Below are 23614 nucleotides of genomic sequence, written 5' to 3' on the forward strand. Positions count from 1 at the left end.
GTTTCCTCATCTCAGTCCTAAATGGCCGACCCCTTATCCTGAAACTATAGGGGTGAAATTGGGTGCCTTTGCGCCGCCCGTTAGCGCCCGCGGGGAGGGTGGGGCGCTAACGGCTTTGCGACCGGGCACGGCGCTGACATCAACTCCCACCATATTCGGCAGGTGTTTTGCGGTGGCGCTATGGCGTTGTGCCCCGATCTCCTTCGCCCAGAGATCGTGATGTCATCGCCGGGCACATCGCCCCGGACCCGAAGTTGACTTCTGCCCCCTGCAGCAGCGCCGGTCGAAAACACCGACAGCTGCAGGAGGCGTGCATCGGGGGCGATGATTAAAGGCGAGGTGGCCGAGGTAAGTGGGGGGAAAAAAGTACCTTTCCTCTTCTAGTTTTTTTCACGGGTTCCTGCCTGCGATTGATCTGCCCGGCTCTCTGCATGAGTGCACGGCTGATCGTGTGGGATCGCGGCTGCCTTGGTGGTCCAGGTAGATACTTTTTAAATTGCAGAGCCTGCAACGATGGCCCTTCCCTTTAAGGGAGGGAAGGAGTCTTTGAACGTGGCAGCGCTGCACGGCCCAGTGTGCAGCGCCGCTGAAGTCTCCGCCCCGCTCTCCGACATTAGCACCCTAAGGAAGTGGAGTGCTTGATTTAGCGCTCCACTTCCCTCTTGGGATGTTAAACTCAATTTCGCGATCGCCGGCGATAAAGTTAGCGCCCAGGTGGTGTTAGCGACTCAAAATGGTTGATACCGAATTTTTCCCCCCGTGACCCGTAGTTCTAGACTCTCCAGCCAGGGGAAACAGCCTCTCAGCATCTACCCTGTCAATCCCCCTGAGAGTCTTATAAGTTTCAATGAGATCACCTCTCATCCATCTAAACTACAAAGAATATAGACCCCTCCTACTCAATCTCTCCTCAGAGGACAGCCCTCTCATCCCAGGATGAGAGCATTTATATAGCGCCCTTCATGACCTCAGGACATCCCAAAGCGATTTACAGCCAAAGATGTTCTTTAGAAATGTGGTCACTGTTGTAATGTAGGAAACGCGGCAGCCAATTCGCGCACAGCAGTACCACACACCACAGTAAGGACAGAAGCAGCCTTGCACCTCACAATTCCTAACTATGACTAGTTCCTAATCTCAGTCATATCCGGGAGGCAGAGTGGAGGCTGCGTGACCCCCTACAGGAATGGGCAGGGTAAACTGGAGGTTTGGTTGCTCTGGTGTGTCCCCACTTACATCTGGTTACAGTTGTATCCTCAGAACACTGTGCCTGGCCCAGCATTAGCACCCCTCGCGATTCTCATAAGGAATCCCCATACAGCATCTAAGCGAAAGCAGCGCCAACACAAGAGTCAAAGCAGTCGTTCCCCGACACCTTCTGCTTTGCATTGGTGCTGCATTAAGACTCCCACTTTGGGTGCTATGTCAGGGCTCGTTTGAAGCATCCTGACCAACCTCCAGTGTCTAAGGTGTCAGTGAGTGGCTCAGTTGGTAACACTCTTGCCTCAGGAGTCGAGAAGGTTGATGGGTTCAATTCCCACTCCAGAGACTTGAGCACAAAATCTAGGCTGATGCTCTAGTGCCATAACAAGGGAGAGCTGCACTGTCAGAGATGCCGTATTTCGGATGAGGCATTAAACCGAGGCCCCGCCTTCCCTCTTAGGTGGATGTAAAAGATCCCATGGCACTATTTCAAGTAACAGCAGGGGAGTTCTCCTGGGTGTTGAGTCCAATATTTATCCCTCAACCATCACAAAAAAACAGATTATCTCATTTTTTTGACCTTGCTGTGTGCAAATTGGCTGTTGCATTTCTGACATTACAACAGTGGCTACACTTAAAAAAGTACTTTATTGGTTGTAAAGTGCTTTGGTGTCTCCTGAGGTCACGACAGGCGCTATATAGAGTCATAGTCATAGAGTCATACAGCACAGAAAAAGGCCCTTCGGCCCATCGCGTCCGCGCCAGCCATCAAGCCCTGTCTAATCTAATCCCATTTTCCAGCACTTGGTCCATAGCCTTGTATGCTATGGCATTTCAAGTGCTCATCCAAATGCTTCTTGAATGTTGTGAGGGTTCCTGCCTCTACCACCCATCCAGGCAGTGAGTTCCAGATTCCAACCACCCTCTGGGTGAAAAAGTTCCTCCTCAAATCCCCTCTAAACCTCCTGCCCCTCACCCTGAATCTATGCCCCCCTGTTATTGACCCCTCTACTAAGGGAAAAAGTTCCTTTCTATCTACCCTATCTATGCCCCTCATAATTTTGTACACCTCAATCAGGTCCCCCCTCAGCCTTCCCTGCTCCAAGGAAAACAACCCCAGCCTGTCCAGTCTTTCCTCATAGCTGAAGCACTCCAGCCCAGGTAACATCCTGGTGAATCTCCTCTGCACCCTCTCCAAAGCAATCACATCCTTCCTATAGTGTGGCGACCAGAACTGCACACAGCATTCCAGCCGCGGCCTAACCAGCGCTCTGCGCAGCTCCATCACAACCTCCCTGCTCCTACATTCTATGCCTTGGCTAATGAAGGCAAGTATCCCATATGCCCCCCTAACCACCTTATCCACCTGTTCTGCTGCCTTCAGGGATCTATGTACATGCACACCAAGGTCCCTCTGATCCTCTGTCTTACCTAGGGTCTTACCATTCATTGTGTATTCCCTTGCCTTGTTAGTCCCTCCAAAATGCATCACCTCACACTTTTCAGGGTTAAATTCCATTTGCCACTGTTCCACCCATCTGACCAACCCATCTATATCGTCCTGCAGACTGAGGCTACCCTCCTCGCTATTTACCACCCCACCAATTTTCGTGTCATCTGTGAACTTACTGATCATACCTTTTACATTCACATCCAAATCATTAATGTAGACCACAAACAGCAAGGGACCCAGCACCGATCCCTGCGGTACCCCACTGGACACAAGACTCCAGTCACAAAAACAACCTTCGACCATCACCCTCTGCCTTCTGCCACCAAGCCAGTTTTGGATCCAATGTGCCAAGGCACCCTGGATCCCATGGGCTCTTACCTTCTTGACCAGTCTCCTATGCGGGACCTCATCGAAAGCCTTCCTGAAATCCATGTACACCACATCCACTGCACTATCCTCATCCACACACCAAGTCACCCCCTCTCAAAATTCAATCAAATTAGTCAGACATGATCTTCCCTTGACAAAGCCATGCTGACTATCCCTGATTAATCCTTGCCTCTCCAAGTGGAGACTAATTCTGTCCCTCAGAATTTTTTCCAATAATTTCCCTACCACTGATGTTAGGCTCACTGGCCTGTAATTCCCTGGCTTATCCCTACTACCCTTCTTGAATAATGGTACTACGTTAGCTGTTCTCCAGTACTCTGGCACATCCCCTGTGGCCAGAGAGGTTCTGAAAATTTGTGTCAGAGCCCCTGCAATCTCCTCCTTTGCCTCACACAGCAGCCTGGGATACATCTCGTCAGGGCCTGGGGATTTATCCACTTTTAAGCCTGCTAAAACCGCCAGTACCTCCTCCCTCTCGATGCTAATATGTTCAAGTATATCACAGTCCCCCTGCCCGACTTCTATGTCTACATCGTCCTTCTCCATAGTGAACACAGATGCAAAAAATTCATTTAAAACCCCACCTACAGCTTCTGGCTCCACACACAGATTGCCACTTTGGTCCCTAATGGGCCCTACTCTTTCCCTAGTTATCCTCTTGCCCTTAATATACTTATAAAACACCGTAGGATTTTCCTTTATTTTGCTCGCCAGTGTTATTTCATGGCCCCTCCTCGCTCTCCTAATTTATTTTTTAAGTATCCCCCTGCACTTTTTATACTCTAGGGCTTCCTCTGTCTTTAGTCCTTTGTATCTGCCAAAAGCCTCCCTTTTTTTCCTAATCCATTCTCGTATGTCCCTTGACATCCAAGGTTCCCTGGGCTTGTTGGTCCCACCCTTGACCTTTACGGGAACATGTTGCCATTGTACTCTCTCGATTTCCTTTCTGAAAGACTCCCATTGCTCCGATGTAGATTTTCCTACAAGTAGCTGATCCCAGTCCACTTTGGCCAGATCCTGCCTTATCATATTAAAATCGGCCTTCCCCCAATTTAGAACCTTTATTTCCGGTCCATCCTTGTCCTTTTCCATGACTACCTTAAATCTCACCGAATTATGGTCACTGTCACTAAAGTGCTCACCTACTAACACTTCTACCACTTGCCCGGACACATTCCCTAGAATTAGGTCCAGTACCGCCCCCTCTCTTGTAGGACTTTCTACATGCTGGCTCAAAAAGCTCTCCTGGATGCACTTTAAGAATTCTGTACCCTCTATGCCTTTCACACTCTGACTATCCCAGCTAATATTGGGGAAGTTGAAATCCCCCACTATTATTACCCTATTATTTGCACATTTCTCTGAGATTTGCCTACATATCTGTTCCTCTATCTCTCCCTGACTGTTTGGGGGCCTATAGTACACTCCCAGCAAAGTGCTTGCCCCCTTTTTGTTTTTAAGTTCTACCCATATGGCCTCATTAGAGGAACCCGCTAATATATCATCCCTCCTTACAGCAGTAATTGACTCCTTAATTAATATTGCAACACCCCCTCCCCTTTTACACCCCCCTCTGTCTCGCCTGAAGATTCTATACCCCGGAATATTGAGCTGCCAGTCCTGACCCTCCCTCAACCATGTCTCCGTGATAGCAACAATATCGTACTCCCATGTGTTCAACAACAACTGCAGTTCATCCACCTTATTTGCAAGACTCCTTGCATTAAAATAAATGCCTTCCAGCCCTGCCATATTCCCTTTTGCCTTCACATATTTGCTCTGCCTTCCCTGCTGACTTTTTTTTCCTCCGTATTTGGCTGTAAATCACCCCCTACTATAGCTCCACTCTGTATCCCATCCCCCTGCCAAGTTAGTTTAAACCCCCCCCAGCAGTGCTAGCAAACCTCCCCGCAAGGATATTGGTTCCCCTCTGGTTCAGGTGTAAACCGTCCGACTTGTACAAGTCCCACCTTTCCCAGAAGCAGACCCAGTGATCCAGGAAACTAAAGCCCTCCCTCCTGCACCAACTCTTTAGCCACGCATTCATCTGCTCTATCCTCCTATTCCTATACTCACTAGCACGTGGCACCGGGAGTAATCCAGAGATTACAACCTTTGAGGTCCTGCTCTTTAATCTGCTACCTAGCTCCCTAAATTCTTGCTGCAGGACCTCATCCCTCTTCCTACCCATGTCGTTGGTCCCAATGTGAAGCACGACCTCTGACTGTTCACCCTCCCCCTTCAGAATGCCCTGCAACCGTTCAGTGACATCCTTGATCCTGGTACCAGGGAGGCAACAAACCATCCTGGAGTCACGTCTACGGCCACAGAAACGCCTATCTGTTCCCCTTACGATAGAATCCCCTACCACTATTGCTCTCCCACTCTTTTTCCTCCCTTCCTGAGCAGCAGAAGCACCCCTGGTGCCAGGAAGTTGGCTGCTGCTGCCTTCCCCTGGTAAGTCATCCCCCTCAACAGTATCCAAATCGGTATACCTGTTTGAGAGGGGGATGGCCACAGGGGTCCCCTGCACTACCTGCCTGCTTCTACTGCTTCGCCTGATGGTCACCCATTTCCCTTCTGCCTGTGCAGCCCTTACCTGCGGTGTGACCAACTCACTAAACGTGTTATCCACGACCCTCTCAGCATCGCGAATGCTCCAAAACTCATCCATCTGCAGCTCCAGCGCCTCAATGCAGTCCGCTAGTAGCTGCAGCTGGATACATTTCCGGCACACATGGTCGTCAGGGACACCGGCAGCATCCCTGAATTCCCACATAGCGCAGGTGGAGCATAACACAGGGCTGGGCTGTCCTGACATGACTTACCCTTTAATTAATTTAAATTAATTCAATACCACCAATTAAAGATATAAATGCAAGTCTTTCTTTCTTCTTTCTCTCAGCCAGAGAATAATGCACAGTGCGGGAGACCAAAAGAGGGGAAGAAAAATAAGGAATAAGGCCAGCATTTATTGCCCATCCCTAGTTGCCCTTCTCAAGGGCAATTAGGGATGGGCAATAAATGCTGGCCTTGCCAGCGATGCCCACATCCCATGAATGAATAAAAATAAAATCAGAAAATCTAGTCAAAGTTAATTTAGTTAGATAGCAGACGGTGGTGACAAGTAGGATTCTGATTTTTAATCTCTCTTCTCAATGAGACTGTACCACAGTATCTAGCTGATGTGTGTTTTCCAATTCCAAGGCCAGTTGAAAATGCCTGCAATCACTGAGATGAATGGTACAGCATCCCAGGTTGCAGGTAGCCTCCTCCCCATAACCTACAGCATGAACTGGTTGAAGCCCAATGGAGGCAAGAAAAGGTAGGTTTCAATAAGATGAGAATAATGCACAGAGCTGGACAATAAGAGAAGAAAAATTAAAATAAAACACAAGAAAATCTAGCAAAAGTTTAAAGTTAGATAACGGGTGGGAAAATAGCACATTATTTGTATTTTTTCCCAGACAGAGATTTGATAAAATATTTTGGAACAGAAACTATTCTCCCTCGATGTGCCTTCCCCCGAAAGTTAAACTCGAGTGTTCATTTTTGCTGTATTTTCATGGTTTTATGTTTTGAGTCGGGCAGGAGAGAAGTGGTGAGCACTGTGGGCTCGGGAATGGCACAATTGGGCTGTTTTCACTTTGGCGAATCTCTCAGTAAACATTTCTGCAAATGTTTATACCAAAGTAGCAGATGTTCAACAAACTGCTGGAGTGTCACAGACCACTGTGGCCAGAGTTTCCTTAATGCTGCGCTACAGCTGCACCCTAACAGAATACACAACTCGGCTCCCTTGATGACTCAGTGGGTAAATGAACGGAGGGGGGGTGTGGTGCCATATGACGCAAACCAGAAGGTCTCAAGTTCGATCCCACGATAATGTCTTTGCTCGGGTTAGCTGATCTCAACGGGGAAGTATTTGGATGCTACAATTGAACCTTAGTGGGTTTAGGAGGGGGGGAAAAGTCAGCCACGGATTGCTGGCTGGTGTGTGGGCGTTATGATAATATTTGCATTTATATAATGCCTGGTTGCATCAAAAATGACTCAAAATGAATTACTTTTGGAGTGCAGTAACCATTATGCGGATTAATTCAGCAACCTTTCTATACCAGCAAGATCCCACAAACAGCAATGAGATGAAAGAAAGACTTGCATTTATATAGCGCCTTTCGTGACCACCAGACGTCTCCAAGCGCTTTACAGCCAATGGAGTACTTTTTGAAGTGGAGTCACTGTTGTAATGTGGGAAACGCAGCAGCCAATTTGCACACAGCAAGCTCCCACAAACAGCAATGTGATGATGACCAGATAATCTGTTTTTGTTATGTTGATTGAGGATAAATATTGGCCAGGACATCACCTGCTCTTCTTCAAAATAGTGCTATGGGATCTTTTACGTCCACCTGAGAGAGCAGACAGGGCCTGGGTTTAACATCTCATCCGAAAGACGGCACCTCCGACAGTGCAGCACTCCCTCAGCACTGCACTGGAGTGTCAGCCTAGATTTATTTGCTCAAGTCCCTGGAGTGGGACTCGAACCCACAACCTTCTGACTCAAAGGCGAGGGTGCTACCCACTGAGCCACGGCTGACACATCATGAATCATCAGTTGGTTGTTTTTTGTGTTGTTGGTTGAGGGAGGAATATTGGTTAGGACGCTTAGAGATGTCCCCGCTCTTCAAATAGTCCCATGGATCTTTAACATCTACATGAATCAGGCAGATGGGTCCTCTTTCGAACGTTTCAACCAAAGGATAGTACCTCCAGCAATGCAGCACCACCTCAGTGCTCCATTGTAGTGTCAGTCCAGATTATGTGCTGAAGCGTTGATGTAATACTCAAACCCACAACCTGCTACCAAATGAGCCAAACTGACACTCAGCTTGTTGGATAAGGACAGCACTGGGCTCCACTTCAATGTGATGCCCTTCTTGAAGGAACAGCCTATTGAGATACGCTGTTTGAGCTTACATGTAAAGAATGGCCACTCAAGCAAGATACTGGGGAGCTGCTGGTTCTTGTAGAAGAGTAAATGCCTTGAGGATAAAAGAGAAGGAAATGGGGGGAGAAGTATTTAACATATAAGTAATCAAGATTTCAATACAATGGGGGTTAACAGGACTGGAATGTTCAAAAACAGAACTGTATAGATTGTAACAAGTATCCAGGCAGGAATGAGTTAAAAGCAAACATCATTAATAGGATATGCATGAACTGTCAACCAGTTGCTCACCTACCTCAGTTATGCTGCCGCTGTGTTACTCCACTGTTGGTCGAGCTCTACCTCAACACAACAAACTTTTTTTTATAAAGAGAAATTTCGGATAAACATTCCAGCAGTTTCTGCATGAAACTTTTTTTTTTGCAGGTTGAGGAGTGAAGACCTCAATAAAACACAACCGTTGATAAGAACAGTGACTTTGCCACTCTCGAAGAGGTTAAACAGTACAACGGGTAGGCAGAAGAAATGGATGGATGGGAGTGTTTCCAAGTGATAAATCTCATTAAGGGGTCAACATGACATCACAAACAATCAGCAAAGACGTGGTTGGCTTACAGCTGCCCTTTGAACCCAGAGATGAGATTACAGCCTTGAAATCACTCCAAGATATCCATTATTTTTGATCATATAGACAGTGACGCTCAAGATATTATTATGTTTAGAGGACAGGGGGAGTGTGTTTTTTGTCATCTACAATTGTAGCAGGCTCCGGATGCCAATGCACTTCAAGCTGTTGGTGCACGATAACACTGCAAGATTAGTGATTGCAATGTCCTTACTATAAGTTTATTATGGGATATTCAACGTTTAATTGGCAATATTAGTAGTATCCTTGTGTGTTATGATGATAAATGAAGACAGAACACTGTACATTGCAAGTGAAGAGATCCCTATCAGAATTCAATCCACGTCACTTCGGTACCCTTTTGCTTGTATTATTTTGAAACGCATAAAATTCTGACCGGGCTAGACAGACTGGATGCAGGGAGGATGTTTCCCCTGGCTGGGGGGTTTAGAACAAGGGGTCACAGTCTCGGGATACGGGGTAGGACATTTAGGACTGAGATGAGGAGAAATTTCTTCGCTCAGAGGGTGGTGAACCTGTGGAATTCTCTACCACAGAAGGATGTGGAGGCCAAGTCACTGAATATATTTAAGAAGGAGATAGATAGATTTCTAGACACAGAAGGTATCAAGGGGTATGGGGAGAGAGCGGGAATATGGTATTGAGATAGAGGCTCAGCCCCGATCATATTGAATGGTGGAGCAGGCTCGAAGGACCGAATGGCCGACTCCTGCTCCTATTTTTCTATGTTTCTATCCCAGCTCTCTACGTTTGAGGTCTTGGAGACATCCGACGGTAAAACTAACCTTGGAAAGTGGATCCAGATGAAGGTTGGGGCAGGGAGCCTTCTGCAGCCTGCCCTCCAGGATAAAACTTCTGATTGTAATATTTGGGTTTAAATGTGAACTGTTGGGATTGGCCGCGCTGCACCAGCATCATGAGCGGCTGTGACGGCAGAGGCATCAAGCTGCGAGAGCAAGAAAGCAACAGGAGTCATTAATAATGATGATTTACAACCCGGTTACTGTGAAATACAACAGCGTTTCCCCGTCACAAGTCGTCATTTTTTTTTAAAAGGGCATGCTCGTTTAATAAAAGAACAGAATTACACACCGCCGCGTTCAAATTTAAAACGCCCGTCTGGGAACTTCCTCGGAGTTGCTCCTGCACTCGGCTGCCACAACTTCGCCCGAAGTGCGGTGAGGACCCCTTTCAGACACGTAAACAGGCTTTCCGCCGCACTTATGACAAAGTTGTGGAACGGGAACAGCGCCCCGCCCCACCCCAGGGAGTCCCCGGCCCACATCTTATTATCAAGGAAGAAGTCAGAATAAAAGTGAAGCTCACTGCTGTGATAATGACATTTCTCGCTGCAACATTTCCTGCCGTGTACCAGTGGATCTAGTGAGTTCGGGATAGAGCGGCAGTTTGGGAGCGATGAACTCAGTGATTGGTGGTAGCGTACAGAGAATGGCAGTGCACAGGGAGCGACAGCGCATGGGGTTGCAGTGCATGTGGGCAGTTAAAAATCCCCCCAGGTCATTTACCCGCCCTAGAGCTGCCGGGAGCTGCTCTCCCGGGATTTTCGCCACAGGCCGCGAGGACACCTGCCCAAAGCTGCGGGGTCCTTTTTAGCATATACATCTCGGGTCCCGATAACGTCACTGGGACCCGACTGCCATTTCCCACTCAGTCCTCCGAGTAAATACAGTCAGTTTCCCATCAGGCTAACCCGACGGTGGACTAGATCGGGGGGGGGGGCCATTTGAGGCCCGATAGACTAACTTTCAATTATTTCTCTTCCTGCCATGTTCTCCCCCCCTCCCTCACCGATAGCCCCACGGGGCGGTCTGGCAGCCGGTTCCCCAGACGTACCTGCTGGGTGAGTGGCCTTTGGGAGTTAAACCGCCCCCCCCCACCCCGCTCCCGGGCCTGTTTTTGTTTCCCCGGAACGGATGAGTTTTGAACTGACATCAAAAGTCACTCGCCGAAAAATGGCCCCCAATTAAAAATCGGGGCCAAAGATAAATAATCCGTTGGGCTATATTTGGTATCTCAAGAGATGATGCCACCATTAAGAACAGTCAGACTGTGATACAAAAATTACATTTTGCAATGACAGGACCACTCCGGAAAACACGTATTAATGTCAAATTAAAACCTTCATCTGTCTTTTATCAGTTTTACTACTTTTCTTGTGTGATCTAAACAGAAGACATAATGAGGATCTGTGGGACGTGATTTAAATTCTCACTCACAGTTCTGGCTAGAACTCCCTCAATAACTTTACCGTGCTTGAGCTATCATACTAGCCCGGTCATGGGATATAAGCTGTAGGTCACTCCTCCTATACATATACAGGTTTGTGACCAGTATCTATCTAACACATTATGAAGTTTCAAAGTACAATCAATAATTAATGCACCTTCTACATTGACCAATTTAATTCAGGTCCATTCAAACATCTACCACAGTGGGGCAAAGAAACTCTAAATTTGGTAATGAAGAAAATTGGTGAAAAGTCAGACACACATCATGCAGTTAGCAGCATATCTCATGTATGACTCATTCATTTTTGTCATTCATTTTCAAGTGTGTTGTCTTCTAGGAAATAAGTGATAAAGCACTGTGGGAGTACCTTCACCACAAGGACTGCGGGAGTACCTTCACCACAAGGACTGCGGGAGTACCTTCACCACAAGGACTGTGGGAGTACCTTCACCACAAGGACTGTGGGAGTACCTTCACCACAAGCACTGTGGGAGTACTTTCACCACAAGGACTGCGGGAGTACTTTCACCACAAGGACTGCGGGAGTACTTTCACCACAAAGACTGCAGCGGTTCAAGAAGGCGGCTCACCACCACCTTCTCGAGGGCAACTAGGGATGGGCAATAAATGCTGGCCTTGGCCAGCGACGCCCACATCCCATAAACTAATTCAAAAAAATACGAGCTTTTTCAGCAGCGAACCTCTAAACGTTTTTGTTTTGCTATTTAGGTTTCAGGGATTTATAACTTTTTTTCATAACCCACATTCGATCTATTGTAAGATGATTGAATGCAGTTTGTTCAGGATCACCGAGCTGTACTTAAACAATGCAAGAAATGATATCCAGGCAATTGAAAGGAATAACCCTGATGCAGCAGAGCATTAGAACTGTATTTCCTTTCATTGGGTTAGTTACCAGCCACGTGTATCTCCCTACTTACATGTGCAGCATTTTCAACACACAAGGTATACAATAACTGGACAAAAAAAACCTAGCATAATCTAGTCATTTTATGTGCATGCATTAGTGCACACATGCTTTGTGTGAGCGAGGTATGCGCGGATCGGTTTCTGTATGGATGCACTGTATATGTGCGCATGCACGCTGGATGTATATACACTGACAAAGTTGAAAGATTCTCAGGCAAGAGCAACAATCCCAGAATAACTAAACAGAATCATAAACTCAAAACATCAAGTGACGAGCAAGCTCACCTGCTCTCAGTGGAAGCAATTTTCAGCTTGATGTTTAAAGCAGAGCTCAAATTGAGGAGAAAGGAAACGAGACGGGGGGAGGGGGGGAAATCAACGGGAGCAACCTCATGTCACACTTCCTATCAGTTGGACATGGGTTGTGAAAACAGACCGACCTCCCCACCCCTCACCCCCCAGCTGCAGGAGATGAGGTTCAGCAAGATGCACCAGTATAGGCACCTTAAAGAAAGAAGATCTAGCATTTATATAGCACCTTTCACAACCTCAGGACATCCCAAAGCATTTCACAGCCAATGAAGTACTTTTGCGGCGTAGTCGCTGTTGTAATGTAGGGAAACACAGCAGCCAATTTACACACAGCAAGGTCAATGATCCCTGTAAGCTGCGCTTTTTTGGCGCGGCCTGTCTCTTTTAATGTGCGGTCCCTTTAAATTTCCGTGCACGTGCGGTATTTACAGTGTAAAAGTCGGTGAGCGGCCTGCGCGGGACTTTTCCCATTACCGCACGGCCGCTTAGAGGGAACCTTGAACAAGGTCCCTCAACCAGCAATCAGATAAATGGCCAGATGTTTTTGCTAATGTTAGTTGAGGAATAAATGTTGGCCAGCACACTGGGGACAACTCCCCTGCTCTTCTTCGAAATAGTGCCATGGGATCTTTTACATCCACCTGAGAGGACAGACGGGGCCTGGGTTTAACGCCACATCCAAAATACGGCACCTCCGACAGTGCAGTGCTCCCTCGGCACTGCACTGGAGTGTCGGCCTAGATTATGTGTTCAAGTCTCTGGAGTTGAAAATAGATTTCAGGGTTACAAAATAATCTCCACTGAAGAAATTTTGAGATTAAATATTTATGGAAGAGGGTGCAACTGCTTTTTAATATGTCAATAGCACCCTCACCCCGCCTCCCCCACCCCCCCACCAAACCTAATTACAGGAAACTCTTTTTTAACCGGCACCTAACTATCCGGAAATCTCTCTTAACCGGCAAAATTCAGGAGTAGGTTCAGGTAAGTTTTACTATACATTAGTGGCCGTGTAACCGGGGTTCCTGGATATGTGGCCGTGTAACCAGGGTTCCTGCACCTGTGGCCGTGTAACCAGGGTTCCTGGATCTGTGGCCGTGTAACCAGGACTCCTGCACAAGTGCCGTGTAACCGGGGCTCCTGCACCTGTGGCCGTGTACGGGGCTCTCGTACCTTGGTAAGTATACACCTCTGTAATCCGGACTTTTTGATCAACCGGCACCTCGCTGGACCCGTCGGTGCCGGATAAAAAAGAGTTTCCTGTACTAGTAATTGAGTGCCATAGTATACTGACATTTCAATATGCAGTGCCAATGAGTTGCACAAGCCAGGCCCATTCTCCTATATGCTGAGGTGCAAGGGACTCTCCCACCTGTAGGAAGGTGACAATCAGAATCACCTTGCCCTCCTCCTAACGACTGGTAAATGAGTAGCATGGAAGCAAGGCAACCATTTATATTCAAGAGAAGTGGTAAACTGCACAGTGGGGAAGGAAGGGAGAGGCAAAGAAATTGTATAGGTGGAAGGGGCAGAAATAAAGAGAGTTATTTTGAGAAAGGGAGACAGGCACTTTCAGACACAGAGACTGAAAACACAGGGTGAGAGAAAGTGATCTGAGAACAGGCTGGGAAGAAAAGACTGGTACAGGCTTTCAAATGAAGAAGCTGACATCATGACGTTCCCTTGCAGTGACAACATGAATGGGGATTGCTGTCCACAGCCCGCACGCCTCCCGAGTGAATTCCAATTTCCCATTCATTCATCACTGGAGCGGAACCGATGAGGTCACCACAGGGGAACTTTATACACAAAACGAGTATTCCAAGGCTGCATCTCGGCAGCAGTTTTCAAAAATAACATAATGAAGACAAGATGATTGCGAGGCATCATCAAAAGCATAAACATCTCCCTTGTACTGTATATATAAAACACTTAGGCAAATAACGCAACTCTACTTCACAGCTTTGCTTCAAATTGGCAAGTCATCTAGCCCATCACAGTAACTGAAACTGGAGGAAATATTATAGTTGCACAATGTAGGAAAAACCCAGTGTAACATTGGCAGAGCAGCCAGCCTCCAGTCTTTCATTACTGAGCTAATTGTCCCCCAGCACCAGCACACGGACTGCTGTGTGTTATAGATGACCAATTAATCCTTTTGTAGATGCCCTTCATTGTAAGAAGAAAACCACCATGGAAAAGAACATTTCCACAACCCTCCCCTCCATCACTGGGAGGATCCGCTCATTGACCCTTGTCTCATCCCTGGCTTTTCCTATGTCCTTAACAGCTCTGCGACTACCAAGTTAAACATTTTTTTCTTTAAAAAGCAAACGGGGTAGCTTGCAGGTGGCTGGGTTGGTGCAAGTTCAGCTTTCTTTGGGTTTTTGTCTTTGTTACTGTGGGGCCCATAAATTCTGTGTGATGTGTTACAGCAGCAGGACAAAGGGGAGACTGACCTGTAGGTCTCATACGGTTAGCTCCTGCATAGTGCGAACAGAAGATGTTTGAGTGCTGTTATTTCAAACCCGCGGATTCAGCATTGCAGCACCATTTATCATACAGCTGCCCATACAAAGACAGTCCTCAAATTTCCACCTTTATTAATATGTACAAGTAGTGTTCTTATTCAATCCCTCCAATAAAATAGTTGCATTTCAGCGAAAACCAATTCATAGTCATGGTCTTATTTCTCAGGATGTGTCCAATTCTACTATTACACTCCAGAAGAGAGCATTTCGTCACTGAGATTGAAAGTTCTAACAGTACCACAGAGCGGGCAGAAGGTTGGTTTATAAGAACACTAGCTGGAGTGCCCGGCGGTGCCGAGGCTTTTTCGAGGGCATGTTGTTGTTGGAAGAGAGAGAGAGAGAGAGCGACTGGGAGGAAGAGAGAGAGAGCGACTGGGGGGAAGAGAGAAAGCGACGGGGGGGAAGAGGGGGCGGGGAGGGGAAGGGGGGAGGGAGGGCGGGAGGGGGGAGGGCTGGGGGGGAGGAGGGGCGGGGGGGAGGGGGGGAGGGCAGGGGAGAGGGGCGGGGGGGGAGAGGAGGGAGGGGAGGGGAAGGGGGAGAGTCCCTGAGCCCCCTGATCCCCGTCCCCCCAAACTCCCGAGCCCCCTGATCCCCACCCCCCCCCCCTGAACTCCCGAGGTTGGGGCCCCCCCCCGAGGCTCGCCCCCCTCCCCCCAACCAAGCACCGAACTCCGGAGGCCCGATCTTCCGAGCTGGCTTGAAGACCGCCAATTGCAGCTGTGCGAGACGGCCGGCGGGCCCGGTTGCCGGGGTAACCCTTCATGCTCAGCAAGCCCCGGCCGAGATCCGCACTCCCGAGAGCCCCGCCCCGCACCGCAGTCCCGAGAGCCCCGCCCCGCAGTCCCGCCCCCCCAGCCGAGCCGGCTTGAAGTCCACCGATTGCGGCTGAGAGAGACGGCCGGCGGGCCCGGTTGCCGGGGTAACCCGCGCAGTCTGTGAAACCAAGAGAACATTTTTTTTTTTTTTTAAAGCTGCCACGGCGAAGGAACGCGCAGTCTGTGAAAGCAACAGAAATTTTTGTTAAATTTTTTTAAATAAATGGGTGTTAAGAAGATGGGAGGCCATCTTGAAAGTTTTTAAAAAGCTGCCACGGAGAAGGAACGCGCATTCTTGCTGAAAACACCAAAAGTTATTTTTTTTTTTTTAAACGGCTGTTAAGAAGATGGGACACCATCTTCATTGTGTTTTAACGTTTTAGACATTGTGTTTTGACGTTTTACACATTAAAAAAGAATCGCTCCTAACAAATAAACACACAGGTGAGAATAAAGATGGCGGCCACTCACCTCGGTTCAGAACGATAAGGCCCGCCCACACACGCACCGATTGGTCGACCGTCAGGTGACCAAAGCGTAAGATTGGTCAATCGACCCGTCACTCGACCGTAGGAGGGCCCGGCCACACGCGGCAGCAACCCGGCGTACGATTGGTCGACCTCGAGGTCACACTGTCGCTAATGAGCGGATAATGAGATGCTAATGAGCGGAATGTTGAAGGTTTTTCGGATACCGCGGGCGCGATTTTAGCCCTGCCGAAACGTAAATACGCTTAAGACTGTTTTGGAAAGGTAAGCTTTCTTTCGACGTAACGCACGCGTAGGTACGCCCTGTAACTTTCGAGCGCATAGCCCACCAGACACGCACGTGATGACAGACAGACAGAAGGACAGACAGATTGACCGACTTATATATATCGATAAGAATTAGGAGCAGGAGTAGACCAGTTGGCCCCTTGAGCCTGCTCCGCCATTCAATAAGATCAAGGCTGATCTGATCTTGGCCTCAACTCCACTTTCCTGCCCACTCCCCATAACCCTTCACCCCCCGTTTTTCAAATATATGTCTATCTCCGCCTTTGAATATATTCAATGACTCCGCCTCCACAGCTCTCTGGGGTAGAGAATGTCAAAGATTCACGACCCTCTGAGAGAAGAAATTCCTCCTCCTCTCCGTTTTAAATGGGTGACCCCTTATTCTGAAACTATGCCCCTAGTTCTAGATTCCCCCACGAGGGGTAACATCCTCTCAGCATCCACCCTGTCAAGCCCCCTCAGAATCTTATATGTTTCAATAAGATCCCCTCTCATTCTTCTAAACTCCAATGAGTAAAGGCTCGACCTGCTCAACCTTTCCTCATAAGACAACCCCTTCAACTCTGCTCAGCTCCCAATATGAGCTACACCAAGCCGAGGCTGCAATACCTACTGGCCAGGTAAAGGGGAGGGGGCTTAGGAATCAGACGAGTTTCACTTGGACTGTACTTAGCAACACTGACTAAAGGAGGCATTGGAGAAGACCACATGTGTCTGCTCTCTTGGTAGTAATTGTAGTGTATGTACCTTGAAGAAGGAACTATATTCTGCAGCCCCTGTATACTGCAGTACCAGTAGTGACCACCCCTGTATATAAGCCTGTGTAGTAACTTTGTATAGTAGTTCCAGTTTTGTCTCCATTCAGTAAACACCTGTTATAACCAACTTCTGCAGTCCGTGTCTCAATTACACACGGACATTACAGTAATGGCTAAGACCTGGAGAAAGAGAAGAACAAATGAACACTTAAGTACAGCCTCACGAACCAATCCTGAATTTGTGGGGTTTTATTAAGTTTTGAGGAACAGATTTCCTATCTTGGGGTTCTTTAAAACATATTTTGCAGGTGGGTTTTAGGTACTATGAACTACAGCTTTAAAGGTAGTCCTGCCTTGGCCGAGGGGAGAGAACTCCTTGGACAGATGTACCCCAACAGCTTCCATGCAGTAGCCTGGGCTAAAGCGCTAAGAGGTCACCTCTGAGCAACCAGCCTCTTTAAAAGAAAATAGCTGATCAAGAGGCAACCTGCAGGCGAGTGTATATTTATCATCAATATATTAAGGGTATTTTATTTCAACCTGGTTGATTTCTACCGGGTTGTGACTCTCACCTCAGTGATGTTAAGCTTTACAGTATAGAGCCCCATCTGGAGTGTTTCATTAAAATCGTGTTTGCAGGAAGGCCGCACTGTGAAAAGTTCCCAAGCAGAATTACGAAACAGCTCTGATTGAGTGTGGAATGAAGCAGTCCATCTAGACTAAATAAGCCGAACATGACTGCTGCTAAAATGACATTATTTACTAAAAGTCTAAAACTTGTAAAGTAAATAGCGATCCTCCAGAGTTGGTCTTTCCTCAGCACTGGGAAGAAAGTAATCGCGTTCTGAAAGAACGCTCAAAAATCCCAGAAGATCAACTGCCCTTACACACTCTGCAATGTTAGAACTGAAAAAATGTGTAAACACTGTGTAATCTAACCTCCTAGAAATGTGTCGTAATTAAGAAAGTATTTGGAGCAAAAATGTATTTTAGCAGTGGTGGAAGAGACTGATTTTGTGAAAGCAGTTCTTTAGACAGCCTCTAACCACACTGTAGACACCGCACTTTAAGGATGTTGACTTGGCCAGGCACCTGCTTTTTGTCTTAAACTAAAGATTTACATATATTTCATTAACTGGGACAGTTAACGTTCTGACACGGTTCGAATTAAGGTTTGAAGTCCATAAAACCGCTCCCAGATTGCTCTGGAACTACTCCCTGTTCCCAGTTCCAGGCAGATTAAGTATGAGCCAAATTCTAAAGCAGAAAATTATTGCTGCCATTTCAAATAGTAACTAGCCGTTAGAAAAGACCGTGGAGAAGAGGAGGGAAAATGGCGGGCGGCGGTAAAGAATAGCTCTGGTCACCATGTGCAGTGACATCGTGAATGTGTTCCAAAAGTCCCTGTTTACTATTTCATCAGACTAATGGCCACAGTAATTCTTTCCCCAACAGATTGCATTGGGTAGAGCAACAAAGGAAAGCCATCTATATCTGTAAAATATTACAAATCTTGGCCCGCATTTTGCGTTAAGGATAACGGTGAGGCTATCAGCGCTCACCGTTATTCTGGAGTAAATCGGACAGCAACTTCCGGAGTACGCACAGTTAAACGTGGAAATCAGGAAGCTGCTGTCCGATTTGCTGCTCTATAACAGTACCTCACCGAGAGATTCAGCATTGAAACTCATGAAAGACATGAATTTGCAGTACTTACCCACTAGATACCCACTATCACATCAGAAAAACTTAGGGCTTGTCCATTCAAGAGTAAGTGAGTTTTTAACGGCTTGATAAGTCTTAATTACTACCAAACAACCTCTCTGCCACTGAAAATTTGCTTTTACAAGCGTGGAGTCTCATTCCTTCAGATTTTAATTATTGTTGGAGATTTCAAAAAAATTAAAATAATTTTTTTAACTTTTCTTTCTGTCTCTTTTAGCTCTCTCTTAATCCCATCTTGCTTTCCCTCCCTATATTTCGCTTTCTGTACATGATTTTACATTGAATTAAATATTCTAACTTACACTTCCTGGTTTAGACTGCGTGTCTCAGTAAGGATTCTTCAATCTGATTGGTTGAAGAGACACGCACTGAAATTGCTCTCTAATTACCGGAGGTTGCCGCGCAAAAGCCCATTAAAAGTCCGTGGGTAGCTGTAAGCATAATGAATGGCAAGCGCCGTTCCATCGCCACTGACTGCAAACTCCGGGCCCTTATGTCTACAAGCACTTCCTGTCTGCAAAATCTTACTTCCTATCGTCACATTTTTGTGTCGCCTTTTTCCTATTATGAATTCCCACGCGCACATTTCTAATAGTCGGTTCCGAGGGACTGCCTAAGAAGAAGAATAGAAGCTGCTGAGGCACGTTGTGGTGCTGTAATTACACCCTCCTGCCAGTGGCAGTGCTGTATCGCCTGAGTTTTGTATCTCCCAACTTCTCAACCTGTACTGCAGAGACACTCCTACCACATCTACTTCTTAAGGTTTGCTGTTCCACTATAAATTAATAATATACAATGATGTAAAAATAACAGAATGTATAACTTCAAACTGAATTATGTCTGCGTACCGTTATCCAATCATCCCTCAACCTCTATCTCCACTTCACCTGCAGACTACACCTGGTCTTGACTGTTTGCAATGCTGCATATTCAGGTAATAAAATAATAAAGTCCAACTAAAGTCCAAAAATAAATGAGGTACCTGCAATGGGCTGGCACAACACGAGGCTTTGTATACGTGAACAGCACAAAAAGGTCTGAATGTGTTTTACTGTATACAGTACAGTACAATTCTGAAAATTGGGATTTATAAAATTTTACAAGTTGAAAGTAGATAATAGGCACATGATTGGAAAACATATAAACTTATACGCTTTAAGGAGGGGAAAAATGTCCTTGGCAAACTCCTTTCTTTTGGCTTGGAGACAAAGAGAAAGAAGAGCCACATATCATTTTATGTTACGTGGGCATGATGTCGAGCTGGATTTCTGTTTCATGCTGGTCATTTTGTTCTGTATTTGTACATTAAAAAAAAGCTTGTCAACACTTTTTTCTCACATTAACAATATATTAAGTTGGTGTCTCAGGCTGACCTGCCCGCCTGACTCTCCCTCTCTGTGGAGCAGTGCCTGACCTCTCCTTGGCACCTCCTAATGTTGGCACGATCAAGATCAGGAACCCATCACGTTAAAGTCCGAAGGTGTCGACCCCTTGCTGGGGTAGTTCTACCCACGCCAGGTGCCCCCTGGTATGTCACCCAAGTGGCCATAATTCATTTATGAGCCTTGGCAATGAATGTCAGCAGTCTATTCAACCACATGTAATCTTGTGCCAGCATTAAAAAGTGACAGCAAACATGTGGTATAGACATGGTACAGAGACACAGCTTTGTTCCAGTCCATCGCCACTGATATTTTTACATTAGTTTTAGTTGGATTTAGAAACTGAGATATAGGGGTGCAAATCTACTTGACTGATAGTGTAAACATTGACTTAAGTCTGTTTGGACTGAAAGCTAGAATGTAATATTTATATAGGCTGCTTAACTGATCAGGTGCAATTTTAAATATACCCTCTGCCAGTGCAATACGTGTAAAATTGCTCATTTTATCCTTGCACAGTCTTAGCGTGTGCTAGCATGTGAATATGTATGGAAATTTGAGCCCACTGTTGGATGTGTCACTGATTCCTACTATTTATTATATTGAAAATAATGGGAGCATGATTAAGAGGATGGGGTCTCCTAAATCATATTTTTTTTTTAAAGAAAAGCTAAATATACAGCACTAAATTTAATGAACACCAGTTGCTGATGCAGTACCAAAATGATGACACTCATCATGCAGCAGTATTAAGTGTACGTATGGTATCCTGTCCAAATAAAATTAAAATCCTCCAAGGGTTCCAGCCCTTGAAAAATCCAAGATTTTCTAGCAGGGCTGTGAGCTCCGTGTCTTTGATTATCTCAGTATACACTCTCTCTCCTTACTCGTGCGTCTCCCACTGTACTACTCCTGGTAAGTCGAGGGATACACCGTTTTATAAGAACACGAACACTATATCATGTAATGCACAATGTACTATCTGTTGCTAAAGGTGAGCTGTGTCACTTTAAGTCTACAAGATCTCACTGAGGGTAATAGACTAATATGGGGTTCGAGTCCCACTCCAGAGACTTGAGCACAAAAATCCAGGCTGACACTCCAGTGCAGTGCTGAGGGAGTGCTGCACTGTCAGGGGTGCCGTCTTTCAGGTGAGACGTTACACCAAAGCCCCGTTTGCTTTCTAAGCTGGAATTAAAAGATCCCCATGGCACTATTTCGAAGAAGAGCAGGACAGTTATCCCCAGTGTAACAACAGAAATTGCTGGAAAAACTCAGCAGGTCAGGCAACATCCGTGGAGTGAAATTTGAGTTGACGTTTCGGGTCGAAACCCTTCTTCAAAACTGGAAAGAAAAGAAAATAGATCGAAGGCAGGGCTGCGATCGAACAAAAGAAGTAAAAGAGACAATAAAAGGTATTCGAAACCAGACGAGATGGTAATAGGCCAGTGGAGACAAAAGACAGCTGAGATTAGGTGTGAAGTGTACTGGCAGGATAGGAGACAGCTGCCAGGTGGGAGAGAGAAACAAAAGGAAAGGGGGGAGGGAAAGGAAGACCCAAAACAAAGGGGTGGAAAAAATAAGTAAAAAAGTAATAGGGGCCGAGGTTATGATCTGAACTTGTTGAACTCGATACTGAGTCCGGAAGGTTGCAAAGTGCCTAATCGGAAGATGAGGTGCTGTTCCTCGAGTTTACGTTGAGCTTCCGTGGAACAATACAAGAGGCCAAGGACGGTGAGGTCCGAGTGGGAATGGAGCGGTGAATTAAAATGACAAGCGACCGGAAGCTCGGGGTCACCCTTACGGACTGAACGGAGGTGTTCCGCAAAGCGATCACCCAATCTGCGTTTGGTCTGCCCAATGTAGAGGAGACCGCATCGTGAGCAGCGAATACAGTATACTAGATTGCAAGAAGTACAAGTAAATCGCTGTTTCACCTGGAAGGGGTGTTTGGGGCCCTGGACAGTGGGAAGGGGGGAGGTATAGGGGCAGGTGTTACATCTCCTGCGCTTGCACGGGAAGGTGCCAGGCGAAGGGGAAGGGCTGTTTGGGGTGATAGAGGAGTGGACTAGGGTGTCTCGGAGGGAGCGGTCCCTACGGAATGCTGAAAGGGGAGGGGAGGGGAAGATGCGTTTGGTGGTGGGATCACTTTGGAGGTAGCGGAAATGGCGGAGGATGATCCGTTGAATGTGGAGGCTGGTGGGGTGAAAGGTGAGGACCAGGGGAACCCTATCTCCCACTGACTCCCACAGCTACCTGGACTACACTTCCTCCCACCCTGCTTCCTGTAAGGACTCTATTCCATTCTCCCAGTTTCTCCATCTCTGCCGTATCTGCTCCGACGATGCCACCTTCCACACCAGTGCTTCCGACATGTCTTCCTTTTTCCGCAACCGAGGATTCCCCTCTACCGTGGTTGACACGGCCCTCGACCGTGTCCGTTCTATCTCCCGCACTTCTGCCCTCACCCCTGCCCCTCCCTCCCAGAACAACGATAGGTCGTGAAAAGCTCTATATAAATGCAAGTCTTTCTTTTCATTCTATGTTAGATTTGAGGGCAAATTCTCTTGGGCACCTCCTGAGATAGTTCAGAATACAATGGTTTCCTGTGTATTGAAAGCTGATTATAAAAAGTCAAAAAGCAGCTTCCTTTTCCTTTTTAAAACAGGAGAGAGATTTGAGATATAATGGGCCAGAAATTCGGGTCCCCACGGGTGAGTACGCGCTGGGTACTCACGCGTAAGGCCAACGAAATTACCGGTTTCGTGCATGCACTGCGCATGCGCGGGAAACCGGAACTTCCGTTCCCTTAAAGGAAGGGAGTCACAGGTCGAACGCGTGCGCCGGAGAGGCAGCGTGTACGCCTGGAACTTCCGTTTTTTTTTTACAGGTTTCTCCGGGAGGGTAAGTCTCCAGCAGCTACGCTTATAAAAAGCAGTCGCAAGGCCTGCTTTTAACAAGGTAAGTGGTGAATTAAGTAAAATTAAAACATTTTTTCCACAGGTTTATTATTTTTAAATACTTTAAAGGTAAGTTTATTTTTAGCCCCGTTAAAAACTGTAATTAATTTTTTCAAAAATTTAAATTATTGTTTAAAATAGTTATTTTATGTAATTTATAGTTATTTTAAAAATGTGATTTAAAAAAAAATTATTTGAAGTTTTAGTTATGTTTTGGGGCCGATCTCTAATTCATAGATTTGACAGGTCTGCCTGTCAAATCTATAAACAGAGATTCCCTGCTATGATTGGCTCTCCATGGCCCACGTGATCCCAGGGGATGCTTCGAACTAACTGCGCCCCTGGGATACGCAAGCACTGCGTGCCGGCAGTTGGAGGAGGCCCAGGATCGGAATCCCACGCAGACCCACAGCTCAACAGCCGGCACGCAAGGAAAGTGCAGGTCGGAGGCTTGCACCCGTGGGAAGCCTTCGACCCGAATTTCTGGCCCAATATACTTCTTTGTGACTCATATCTTATATCAAGAGGGAGC

At 46.7% G+C, this 23614-nt stretch overlaps 1 protein-coding gene across 1 annotated transcript in view; it reads right to left on the reverse strand.

Moving 5' to 3' along the window:
- ltbp1 (latent transforming growth factor beta binding protein 1) overlaps positions 1-23614 on the reverse strand; it is a 580062-nt gene that overhangs the window by 352243 nt on the left and 204205 nt on the right. The window contains 1 exon segment of the mRNA XM_085980097.1: positions 9429-9589. Within this exon segment, the coding sequence (XP_085836223.1) occupies positions 9429-9589 (161 nt within the window).

Source organism: Somniosus microcephalus, chromosome 3 (assembly GCF_052327205.1).
Source record: "Somniosus microcephalus isolate GS21.2 chromosome 3, FLI_Smic_1.0, whole genome shotgun sequence".
Lineage (NCBI taxonomy): Eukaryota > Metazoa > Chordata > Chondrichthyes > Squaliformes > Somniosidae > Somniosus > Somniosus microcephalus.